The sequence below is a fragment of the Cylas formicarius genome, unplaced genomic scaffold (genome assembly GCF_029955315.1).
Source record: "Cylas formicarius isolate icCylForm1 unplaced genomic scaffold, icCylForm1.1 PGA_scaffold_1__22_contigs__length_36826433, whole genome shotgun sequence".
Classification (NCBI taxonomy): Eukaryota; Metazoa; Arthropoda; class Insecta; order Coleoptera; family Brentidae; genus Cylas; species Cylas formicarius.
Genome location: NW_026844264.1, coordinates 5,968,812 through 5,981,833, shown reverse-complemented (window position 1 = coordinate 5,981,833; position 13,022 = coordinate 5,968,812). Strand labels below are relative to the sequence as shown.

The 13,022-nt window shown below is 34.8% G+C and overlaps 1 protein-coding gene across 1 annotated transcript in view; it reads left to right on the top strand.

Moving 5' to 3' along the window:
• LOC132696188 (adenylate cyclase type 8) overlaps nucleotides 1-13,022 on the top strand; it is a 263,174-nt gene extending 250,152 nt beyond the window's left edge. Inside the window, exons 23-25 of the mRNA XM_060660881.1 lie at nucleotides 8,028-8,184; nucleotides 10,416-10,622; nucleotides 11,595-13,022. Of these exons, the coding sequence (XP_060516864.1) occupies nucleotides 8,028-8,184; nucleotides 10,416-10,622; nucleotides 11,595-11,874 (644 nt within the window). The 3' untranslated portion in view covers nucleotides 11,875-13,022. The remainder of the gene's footprint in view (nucleotides 1-8,027; nucleotides 8,185-10,415; nucleotides 10,623-11,594) is intronic.

The following is a 13,022-nucleotide window of genomic DNA, read 5'->3' as shown; positions in this document are numbered from 1 at the left end:
TTTGGTAGTACAGGATGAACATAGAAGTATTACGAAGGCTGAACTATGGACAGAGTGAAATCAACGGCAAAATCAAGCAAATGAAACTAGAATACTTGGGCTATATAATACGAAACGAAAATGGATAAGGTCTGCTGCTACTCATTCTTCAGAGAAAGATATACTTGCACGGAGGGCCGGAATGGAAAAGAAATGATTTGCCGTAACCACTACTGAAATTTTCCATGCGGCAGGCAATAAAGTTAGAATAACCAGCATCCAACCAGATAGGCACTACAAGTAGAAGAAGAAGTGACTACCACATCTTTATGTTACATTATATTTTTTAAATTTTAGTTGGTTGGTTAGTTTGGTCGGTTTTGGTAGAAAATAATTATTTTAGTAAAATAAATAAGAAAAATATTTTGTAATCGTTTGAAAACCCACGCATTTTTTTCCTTCCAACCTGGCCATGTTTGTCAGTAAAATTTCCTTTCCTAACATATTTCACTAAGAAATTTCTTCGAAAAGTGAATATCTGTCTTGGAGCCTGATATGCATCAATAAATAATTACTACAGATTAAGTGCATTTGCTAACTAACTAACTAAAACACTTAATATTGCTTACTCAGCAGCCGACACCATGGCAAACCCAATATGTTCTCTCCATTTAGGTGCAAGTGATCATTTACGAAAAAAGTCATATTGTTGAAATTGATTTTTTAAAGTATTTCGAAATTTTCTGGCGGCCTCTAGCATCACGATCCATACACATCACAGGCTTTGATCGAGCAGTAAATGATTTTTTTTCTACTCCCTACTATAAAATACCCACAGGTTTAGTGTCAGTTAGCTGTCAGCTACTTCGGACATTTTCGGGATATAACTCATGGGTTTTGGGAGCTATCGGCTGAGGTAGAAGATATCGCCCACTGCTTTAATTTTGAAGTTTGTCAATTCTGAATTTTATGCCACACATCTTAGTGAATATAATAGTGCTGTTTTGAAAAAATATACCCAAATATATATGGTCGTACAAAAAGTACACGTTTGATAAACTTTTGCCATTTACCAAACTTCTTAGATAATATACAATTATATGTACTATCATTATAACTCGAGTTATGTTTTGTTTACAATCATTTGATTTGATTTCAATAAAATTGGCAACAAAGAGTAAAATTTATTGATTTTTATTAGGTTGGACGATAAATACTTCTTCCAAATCAAACTTCGTAGCTGTACATTTTAGAACTCATTCCATGTAATAATAATAATATTAATAATATAATGTTTCTTTATATTACATCATGGCCAAGTGTAACAAATGAACAGTGATTTTTTATTGCATAACGTTAGGTTTAACGCGATGATTGGCTCGTCATCTGTTCAGGAATGAGCATTAACAAATCAATTATGGATGTTATTATATAAAATAACAGCTCTGGATTCATTCAGTATACTTCAAAATTCAATCTGTCTAACCCTATTTCAAGCATCATCAGAAATCTAAAAGAGCAAGTTCCAGTTTTGTTACAGCTACCCCTTCACAACCTGACTTCCCTGTCAAATGTCATGACAAATGTCAAGCATTTTATCAAAAATGCCTCAGGACCGGTTTATCTTGGCAAAACATCATAACCTTTGTGTAAATTATTTAGTTTCTTCTCACTCCATAAAAGAATGCGGTAAGGGCTCATCAAACTCAAAATACTGCCAATGAACCTGTTTAGCTAACACTTATCGTTATCCCAGTTCTACTTTCTACATGTAAAGTAGACATTAAGGACGGTAAAGGTATTTTCTAAAAAAATCGAATTTTGTTGGGTACTGCTTCAATGGCTAATTTCATTAACCAACATTGTGTTCGGCGTTTAAGTTCATGTCGTAGGTCATGTTCAATTCCTGTCGAAGGAATAAACACTATGTCTACCTCGGTCAATAACGGCATAGCTTCCTGTTTCCTTAAGCCTAGTTCGGAGGACAGTCTCATATTTAAATTTGAGGCAATTATTATTCCTCAAGTCTGTTTCAATCAACCCAATATTGCGATTAATCTATTAATCATTCTAAAACTTTTTAATCAGCTAGGTCCTGTAGACATGCTAATTGGAACTGAGTTGGTTCCTTTGGAAGGTCAGGACGCATAGTTGGCAACATAGTACATCGTGGAGTTCTGGAAACTGTTTTTGGTTACATTCTGCACTTATTGGCTGTCACATATCTTTGATCATAATGCTGACAATTTATTACAAGAATTTTGGGAAAGTAACCAAATCAATAAACCACCTCCTCTGTCGTCAGAACTGAAGAAATTTTTAAGGCCCATTCCATACCTCTACCATTTCGGTATTCAAATCCAAAATTTCTGGACACCTACTTTGAAGTTTACCGTCTCTCTAATTTATCGAAAAAGCGTTTTGTTAAAAATTTTGATTTACGTTTTGGTTATTGTAAATTCATGTCTAGACCAAGGTCAGATGTCTCCGATTTATTTAGCCACTATAGATCAGCGACGGGGCACTATATACCTCATCACGCCGTTTGTAAGGAACAAATCATTGAACCGAAATTAACTTCAAAGATTCGAGTTGTTTTTGACGCCAGCGTACGTGATGTTGAGCAATTGTCGTTAAACGATACATTGCTTATAAGCACCAAACGTCAAAAAAACGTATTCTCCTTACTTTTGGTTTGTCGTTCATTTCGTAATATTTTCGTTTGTGATATTAAACAAATGTATAGACAAATTAATGTTTACCATCAATTCTGGAACTATCAACGAATTTTGTTGCGTTTTTCTGAAGCACAACCGCTTCAAGAATATTTTTTGCGAACTGTGGTTTGCGGACTTTTGTTTTCTCCATATTTAGCACTTCGAACATTACAAGAACTTGCTTATCAATAGAGATCACCTTTTCTAAGGTATGTAAGACAAATGAACATATTTATATCAACGATCTTTTGTTAAAATCAGCCCAATCTGACCTGATCCAGGTCAAATTAAGCAAATAGGCATGAAATCATCCAGATCTTATAAAGGATTTTCCGGCATCCCAAGTTCAGGATTTACAGGCTTTCGACAATTGTGTATTGTTCTATCTGAAATAAGCCGAATTTTTGACCTTGGATTTCTCTCTCCAACGTCTTTGGGCGTCAAATATTTGTTGGTACTACCTGCACTACCCCACACGAAACAATGCAGTGATGGGTCAAAGTTTAAAGCAGGAATTTCTGATCTAGCGCAAGTAAAAATTTCATGGTTTTTAAATTGTTTACCTTTAAAACGACTCTAGCTCGCTCTGGTTATGAAGCTGTGGTATTGATCTATCTAACGTATTTTTGGTGTGTGGAAAATGCCTAGTCGCACCATTACTCGATATCATTAACACTTGGACCGATCCTCAAAGTGATGCTGCCTTGGGTGTGCTCTTCTCCCCACAAGTGGAAGACTTTTGTCACAAACCGCGTTACAGGAAATTGTGTCATGCCTTTTTTGGCATTATGTGCCATCACTCCGAAATCCTGCTGATTGTCCAAGCCGTGGTGTGACACCCGCCCAACTTTAAGAGAATGATATCTGGTGGTCTGGCCTCAATGTTTTGTTAAAATCTCTGGCCAGAGCAACCGAATATTGAATTTAACACAGAGACATTTTCTGAAGAAAAACAAACTGTCTTAAATGTTTCGACAGATGAAGTCTGGAACGATTTACATCTTTGGCAAAGATCAAACGAATTTTCACTGATGCCCTTAGGTTTATAAATAATTTAAAATCCAAGCTTAGGTTTACAGGTAATCTAACGTCTACAGAAATCGAAACTTCGTTTACCACCTTTTCAAAAGCGCTCAAATTCACACGTTTTCAACTATTTACTCAAAACTTTCTAAAAACGAGCTAATGCTACCAAAACCTTTTAGGAAATTAGTCCCCTTTGTCGACTCATATGGGCTACTTAGATTTGGAGGACGGTTTCGTAATTCCCAACTATCTTTTGATGTTAAACATCCATAATGTCTCCTCGACTTACCACATTTATTAAGAAACATATTCACCGAGATAATTTTCATCCAGGGACAAAATTTTTGGATCTTGTCTCTACCTAGCGCTATTTATCACTTCCTTTCTAATTGCATAAGGTGTTTTAAAAGTAAACCAAAGTCTTTAAACCCTTATATGGTGAATTTACATTCTATGGGAGTTTCACAACTACAGGCGTATCAGTCGGTGTGCATAGATTTCGCGAGCCCTTTTCCAATTGTAACAAGCAAACATAGATGTTCCAGTTAGCGGCACTATAGTGTTTTGTCGCACCTCCCGGCAAATGTACCCTGTTAACTTCTGATCAAGGCAGCGATTTGAAGGGAATATATAGGGAGCTTCTCAACCTGGCCAGGGCTTGTGCATTGCTTGCATTGCTTGGCATTAGCTGGGTTTTAATTCCCGTGGCGCCCCACCTTTTAACGGCATCAACGGGGCAGGCGTTAGATCATTCAAAAACCACCTCTATCGTACCATTGGTTATCAAAATATGACGTTACTCAAATTAAGACAGTGTTAAACTTGCGCATCAGTTCAGGACCGAACGATCTACAACCTTTGACTCCTGGTGATTTTCTAGTGTAAGAGCCTTTGTGTAGCTCAATTTACGATCCTTCTTTGGATAATATTTGATTAAACCGAATAAATCGGTGGAATACATTCAAAGAGTCCAAGTTGAGTTTTGGAGACATTTTTCTATCGAATATATCATTACCTTGCACGAACACCATTAATTGCTCAAGCCGTCACCACCAATTTCAATCGAAGACTTGATTCTTATCAAGGATGAACAGCGCACTCCCCTTCAGTGGCCATTAGCACGAGTTACGGATTTACATCCAAGCAAAGATGGGATAGTTCGTGTGATGTCTCTCAAAACCAAAACCAGGATGTTGCAGCACTCGGTAAAAATCTGTCCTTTACCACAAAATTAATTTTCTTTTTTTTTATATAGGTAATTGTTGTGTTATTGTCATTAATGCATTGGAATATTTTTTCTTCAACCCTACTTTAAAAATTTTCGTTTTGGTGTGCAGAATGTTGAGGAATGACCATTAATAAATCAATTATGGATGTTCATATCATATTTTCCTATTAATTTATTTTTGTTTTGGGATAGTATTTAATATTAACATTTCTTTTTTGCTCTCTTTTTCTTCATCATTTTACCTTTACTTACTAGTTTACAAGTACAGCACTGATAGCCGGAATGCTGCGCTAATCTCACTCCGACGTAAATAAGGGCGCCAAAGGCGATCCGAGAGAGATGAATCCATACCGGTTGCTTGCACGCGTGGTTTTCTTTCTTCTTTTTCCAACAAGTGATACATGTGAACGTTTGAAAAGGAGAATTGAGTAGCCTTCAAGAGTTTAAAGACCACTCCGCCGGCGGAACGTATATTTATCTTTTCTTTACGTAGGCAGGTCTTAAATTCGTATTACAGTTTGTTATAGAAGATTTATCAATATATTTTTCTTATTTACACTTTTAATAGTTTCTGCATAAACGCCATCTATGTTTTAAAGAGTGAATCATTCCCGAATTAAGTTAAGCATCCACAAAAAACCACCATTAGAGAGAATTGCAGTAAACTTAAACGCATGCCCAGCCATCCAACGAGGAATGCCTGTTTTGTTTGTGAAGACGCAACAAATGAAATTGTTTATGAATCAATCAGAACTCATTTGGGACTATCAAAAACAATCAATTGGAAGGAAGTTTTTGAAGTTAGTGTAGGGAAATACACGACCAAACGTTAATTTGGATACGTTATATACTACTGGAACTTGTTGAATGGTATAGAACTTTTTCATGTACCTTTGGAAATAAAGACCAAAGATGGAAAGGACCTATTAAACTAATAGTAAACTAAAGTAATCACGAATCCCTTGTGCCCTAATCTAGTTAACACTAATTACGAATTATGAATAATAAATCGTAGTGTTGTAATGTTAGTAGAAAAAACAATAAGTTCGCTGAAGCATTTTTTTAAAGTTGTGCTCATTAAACGAAAGGTTGCACGATTTGGCAACCCAGCACCGTCGCAAGCTGTATTGTGTAGCTATCACTGCCATTGTTATCCCGCCGATAGATCCAGCGGCAAAACAAGTATTTTTTGAATTTGAATGAATTTGATATTCGAATACAAGACTTTTTTATTAAATTATATCGTATTTGACGCTCAGAGGTTTCGGAAAGTCCGAAAAAATACAGCGTAATAATTTTTAACGTTGCATTATTAAGAAAGAACCTTACGCGCCGCTGATCGCTTATTTAATTCACGGATCGATACAGTATTTCTAACTAATAAATATCAATAGCGGTTGTGTAAACTGTTAAGCAACTGCGGGATATGAATTACATTGTCAAAACAAAATATTATGGGTGAAGTATTGTTTTGATGTATACCTATCCTGTTTTGTTTTGTTTGTTTTGTTTAATGAATTGCTTTAATGCTGCTTCCATTGTCACGTGTATTTTGTTTATGATATCCCGAAATATATTGTCAACATATTTTTCCATCCGTGAATCAATATTTGAAAAAAAAACATATATATATATATATATATATATATATATATATATATATATATATATATATATATATATATATATATATATATATATATATATATATATATATATATATATATATATATTTTATTTTTTATTTATTTTTTTTTTTTCACGGATGGAAAAATATGTTGACAATATATTCCGGGATATCATCCGTTCGCTTGTTGAATTTCGACTGGATTCCTGCATCCGATTGGAATCCTGCAGACATTTCGCCAAGATCTCACTTTGCATGTTCAATACTTGAAGATATATTTATCCTTATTTGTGCTTTACCATATAAAACAATGTTAGTCGCAGGATTGCTGATCTATTTGAATTTAAAATTCAATATTGTTCTGCCTAATGAAAGAGCTAGTCTATGTTTATGTTTTTTGTTACCGTTATTTATCATAGATGGATGACGATAGGTTTTTTGGTCCAAACGTAGCTTTTAATTATCAATAAGTGATTCAAAATCGAACATCATTTTTTTTTATTTTCCCAGAAGCGGTAAGTTTTGGCAGTTAAAGGAGTTACATTCTAAATTATATGCACACACATCCCACTTAAGTACATAGTCAGGCACTTAATATAAGAAAAAGTGCATATTTGTGTATTTTAATAATATATAATATAATTATGAGAATGTACATGATTGATTGAAACGTGAAACTTCCTTAGTCCAGTACCTTGTACCAACATCAGAATCATTGTCTTTAGTGTTAAAAAAATGGACCTTATATTATACATAATGTTTTTTAAATTATAAGATAAAGAAACGCACACAAAGCCAAAAAACACAAGTAACAGATTAACTCAATATATCTCCTCGATAATTAAGGAACATTTAAAAACGTTGTTTTAATTTTTAACATTTATTATATTCAGAGGTCATCTAAAGACAGTGAAATGCTATTTATTAATAACATCTTCACTTAGTTGCTCTATAGGCACCAAAACACTGTCAATATCTCCGCCATGAATTAAGATTTTGTTGTTGTTACTTTTTTGCAACCCAGTACAATAACAAAGGAAATTGGTTTTGGTTAGTTAGTTAGTTTTGGTAAGTTAGATGATATTAAACTAACATTACATTCGAATTTATATTCTTCGAAGATCAGTTCTCCGATATCACATGTATCTTCATCTGTTGTTTATTTATCTTCATTTGAAATAAAAAAAAATCACAACTGATGAATTGGACTTTGAAGAATCGAATTTGAATATTAATAGAAATCAATAATAATAATTAAAATAATAGTGTGGGTGTATCACATGAGAATTTTAAGAGCAACCCAGCCATGGAATTAAAACATATTCCTTCTATTTAAAATAAGAAAGTTTGGTTGACTTAGCGAAAAAACCATAAATGTGGCAACTAAATTTATAAAATTAAAGTCTATTAATTTCTCCTCGACTTTTGACTAATCCTGTATGTATTTCAGCCGGAAGTGCGGTATTAGGTAGGGCCAAAACGCAAGGAAAAACGGACGCGAGCAAAAGGATCATCAACTACAGCTCCATGAGGATAACCAACAGGACCGGCGGTGCGCCGGTGCGAAGGAACACTACCAGGGCACATCAAAAAAATATGCACGCGAGGTAGAGCTCACTATACAGCGTGTCCCGATATTAATACATGAAAGTTTTGAAATTTTAAGAAAAGGACAATTTCTTAGCATAACTTTCAAACCACTCTAGATATTTCATCTATTTTACATTTTTTTACACTGATTTCCACCAGCAAAAGACATTTTTCGATGCCACGTATTGTATTAATTTTTTCTTAAAAAAAACAAAAATTATTATAAACTTTTGATTTTTAATGTTTATTAATAATTTTTTTTGTAAACGTTGCATCTTTCGCAAAAAAGTCAAGGTATCAACTTTGTTTCAAGTTGATAGAAGATTTCAAAATTAATTTTTATTTTAGGAATAAGCAGTGGCACAAACACAAACATTTTCGACAATTTCAAATTCCCGCTATGTATTCTTGTAAGGAGTATATAGCCATTTCAGCCAAATATTACTTTACTTTCCTTTGGATGACTGTGGTGGTAGGAATCTAGTCGACATATTCATCACTTTGTTCAGGCCCACATGCAAAGAGTTTCTCACCGACAGTGAGAGCCTAAGGCAAGGTGCACGCGAACCTCTAATCAGATAACTATCAATGTCTGAGTTATAAGCAAGCTTACTTTTGTTTTTATCAATTAGCGACTGAAAGACATACGTTGGGTGAACCGCCTAATGAAAAATATGCTGCTAGAAAGTTTATTACATAATATGCCTATGTTCTATATGTCCACTTCAATGAATCATTTTTATGAATGAAATCAACTGCATTTTAGGATTGCTTGTAATTATCATTCTGTCTCACAATTTGTTTTTTTCTTCAAGCAAATTTGAGTTATATTTTAGTAAAGTAATGTCGTTATGAACATTAGTTAAGGTAAGATCGTCTGTATATAGAACGCACGAGTCAGGAAGAAAAAAGTAGTACAAATAAATTTATTTGTGATGTGAATAAAATGGGACCCAGTACGGATCCCTGAGGGATTCCATAATTCACGTGTCTAATATCAGAATTTCCCTAACATGTTCTGACATACTGGTTTCGATCTGCAGGATATGACCGAAACTCCACAAAAACATTCTAGCTGAAGTTGCATAGAGGTATGGCTCACTCAAGGCCCACAACAAGGCGGTCGATGAATGAAGTTATAGCATCTATAGTGTTATGGAGATTAATAGATTAAAACAATACGACACTTCAGAACTAGTTCAAACAATATTACAAGAATGGGAATTATTGAGAAAGGGTGAAGATACGGATCATGCGGCTGTCCTTTAAAGCACCAGAAAAGTCTCGTTCAGAAATTTACGAGTTAAAAAGCTGGGTAAAATGTAAAACCACTTGCTCAGCGTAGTGCTTTATTATTTTCGCTTTTTATAGTATTTGAGACGCCCGTAAAAATTCAGTTTCAAAATAAATAAGAACTAAAAATTCATGTCAAGTCATAATATATAATTTCGTGAAAATCTGAACTTTTAGTTCTTATTTATTTTCATAAATGGATTTTCATCAAGTAAAAGCCACCTCAGTTCAAAATTCAGTTTGACAGGTTTTAAAGTTACTTATTTTGCGGTCATGCGTTATGGGAGGTAAATTCTTTAATGTTTCAGCCGCTGATGTAAGAAAGTAATTAAAATTCTTAACATTAAGATTTGTGTAAAAATCTTTTCTGTTCTTATTAGGTTCATAAATAACCAGGTTTCAGGTACCTTTAATTTTATTACTAGACTAACCGATAAAACTGTCGTAGGCCTGTATTTTTGTCACTTTTATTTTACGATATGTATTGATCTTTCGCCACTGAATTGCCTTCAATTACCTTTAAGGACTTAAGTATGCTCCTCATGCACCTAAGTTCATGAGTGAACCAGATAATAGGTGATTTGTGATCCAAAATTATTTTTAATTTCAATTTAGTTATTTAGTTAAGGAAATTTACTAGGAAACAAGAGGGGAACACTACGTCAGAATTGACATAAAAATCATTCCAGGTGATGAGTCACACAATTTGTTAAAAATTGTATCATTTGTGACATGTCTATAGATTATTTTGCTGTCCTTTGAATGGGGCACCTGTATCTGGACAGTTCGTGCCTAGTGGTCGGACACAATTTATTAAATTATTAATAAAAAATAGTTTTTTTCTTAGAATTTCAATACCCCGTTTCTGTGAAAAGTAGTCGACATTTGCTTCATTAATTTCGGAATGCCCTGTATAATTTTTTCAAGCAACGTGCGCACTTTCGGATTTCGATAGGTCGCAACCAAACATGAGGCAGATCGGCTCGCAAAATCTCGACAACATGAAGTCGCTCAAGTCGATAGATCGGGATTTGACGTCGAGCAACATTAGCAGGATGGCAATCTCGCAGTCAGCGCCCCACACTCCCGTGTCAGCACCTAGCCACGACGCTCCGCTTTTCAGGGGCGTTCCGAGGCTATTGTCGGAGCCGATAGTTAACAGGTAGGGAAATGGTGCTCATATGAAGGACTTTTTTACTTGCAAATGTTTGCCGGTCCTCTTGAGTAGGTCTCGTTGACGGCAAGATGTGGAGGTAAAAAGATATGCCTTGGTTCCAACAAAAACCAAAGAAAAATCCAGCAGAATATTTTAATGTCCTTAATCAACAGCAATGACTTGGTTCTCTCTGTTGGTGACTTTAATGTTGACTACATGTCTAAAAATCCTAAGGAATTTTGGGCACATTGCGTTGGATTAGTATTCGAACATCATCCAATGTTTCTTTTGCCTCCTGATGAGCTTAATAGTTTTTTTTTAAGTGTGCCCATGGTCAATGCGCCAGTGAACAATACACACATTGACTACAAGGAGTTGATAGACTTGACCGTTAAAATATTCTTTTAATAACGCGACTCTAGTGAACTGTGGGTCTGTAAGCTTCCTGTTGGTTCTTTCTAAGATCCAGAAGAAAGTTATGATTGAACAGTTGAGCGATTCTTCTTCTTATTCTTATCAATCTCCTCTTAAAAGTATTGGATAATGGCAAATCTAGTTGTCTAGTTCTTCTTGATTATAGCAGAGCAATTTACACTATTGATCATAATTTTTTATGTACCCTTTTTAAAAAAAATCTTACATGGTAGGGGTCAATTAGTATTTTCTTGACGCGCATGGTCTGGGGTCTTGGTCGTGGTTCGAGGGGTTTCCCAATGTCATTTTCTTAACCATCTCGGCTCGTATCAATTTGCACGTGACTTTCAACTGTAGAATGTAGAAATTCAATATGTGGTACTTACTTATTAAGTTTCAGTTGAACTCTGAACAAGTTAATAGGAAGATTCTATTAACACATCTATTATCTATTAGTATTACAATAGCATGTGAAAGTTATTTTGGAAAAAACGAGATACGTACTTAAGAAGTTTTCCTTGTGTATTTAGTTTTTGGATTCTTGTTAAAAGGACTCCGTTACAGGTCTAGAAGTTCCCCGGGAGTCAAACCTCGCGAAAGCAGACACGCGAAAGTACCGAACCTGACAGAAAACCATTCGTCGGGCGACACGACCGAACGTTTTAAAGTAAAAAGCGTGGAACCAGTGGCGCCCGTCCACTATTCCCCGAAGCACGTTCCCCGAAGAGACATGAAGTTCTCTCTCAGAAGCCCGCTGAACAAAAGGGACAAGATTCAGATCGAGGGCGGCAGACCTAGTGACAGACTGAACAAAATGCATTCGTTGGACGGTACTTACCTTTAAAGGCGGATGTGTACATAGTATTGGGACGCAGGTGCCATTTTGGATATCAGTCAGGACCGGATTAAACTTCAGTGGGGTACCGGGCCTATTCGCTCTCGTGGGGGTCCCAGACAGGTCTTAGATGATGATGATAAGTTGGATACTAATTCTTAAAAAACATATCTTAAAAAATATATAATAAGCACATTTTGCAATTTTTGTTTGAGGGAACATGATAACAGTTTTTGCCATGAGACAAATTAAGAGGAACATTTTTTGTTTGAGGTTCCGGGAGTTTGAAAAATTAGAATTCTAATTAAGGTCTCTCAAAGTCATAAGGGAACAGGGGAAAACTATCACTTAAAATTTTTTGGGTCACCAAGAACTCCGTAGGAGCAGCGGAGGGTCGATTAGGCCTATCGAGCTACCCCCTTTAATCCTGCCCTGATAATACGCTGTCTATACGTATGCTGTGCGATAGGAAGGAACGTAACTTTTGTAACAGCGTTTCTTTCCTAAATATACGACCAATTTTTAAGTAGCAAACTAAATTTGATTTGAACATGTTTAAACTGGGACGTTCGAAAATGTACACGGTGTTTGTATTCCATGTTTCTTAAAAAAATATATACGGTGTGTCGCATTTAGGATGAAGCCACCCCTCTAATTTGGATATCTAAATAAATACATACTTTTAAGTTTTGCTAAGTCATTCAGGTTGACTGCTCACATTTCCTAAAATACTCAGTGAAAGTTTAAATTTTATAGGCTACCTACTGCGAATCCACATACAAGGTTATTTTCTTCGTGATAGAGATGTCGGAAAAAGTTATTTCAAAAAGTTATTCCGAATATTTTTTTACCCCGACATACCAAATTTCAAGTCAAAACCTTCATTTTTATTTTTTTATATGTTACTGTGCCGTGGAAAAAAATTGTCTATAATATGGTCGAGTGGATAGTGTAAAATTCTTATATTTATATTCTTCAGTAAAATAAATTACACTAAAGGAGAAAAATAATTATTTTGTTTAAAGAAAACAATTACAGTAACTGATTAAATTTAACAAAATAATTAAAACAATAATTACATAATAATAAAACATAACATAACATAAACATAAATTAAAACAATAATTACATTTGTGAAATGTAATTCTGCTCGACTA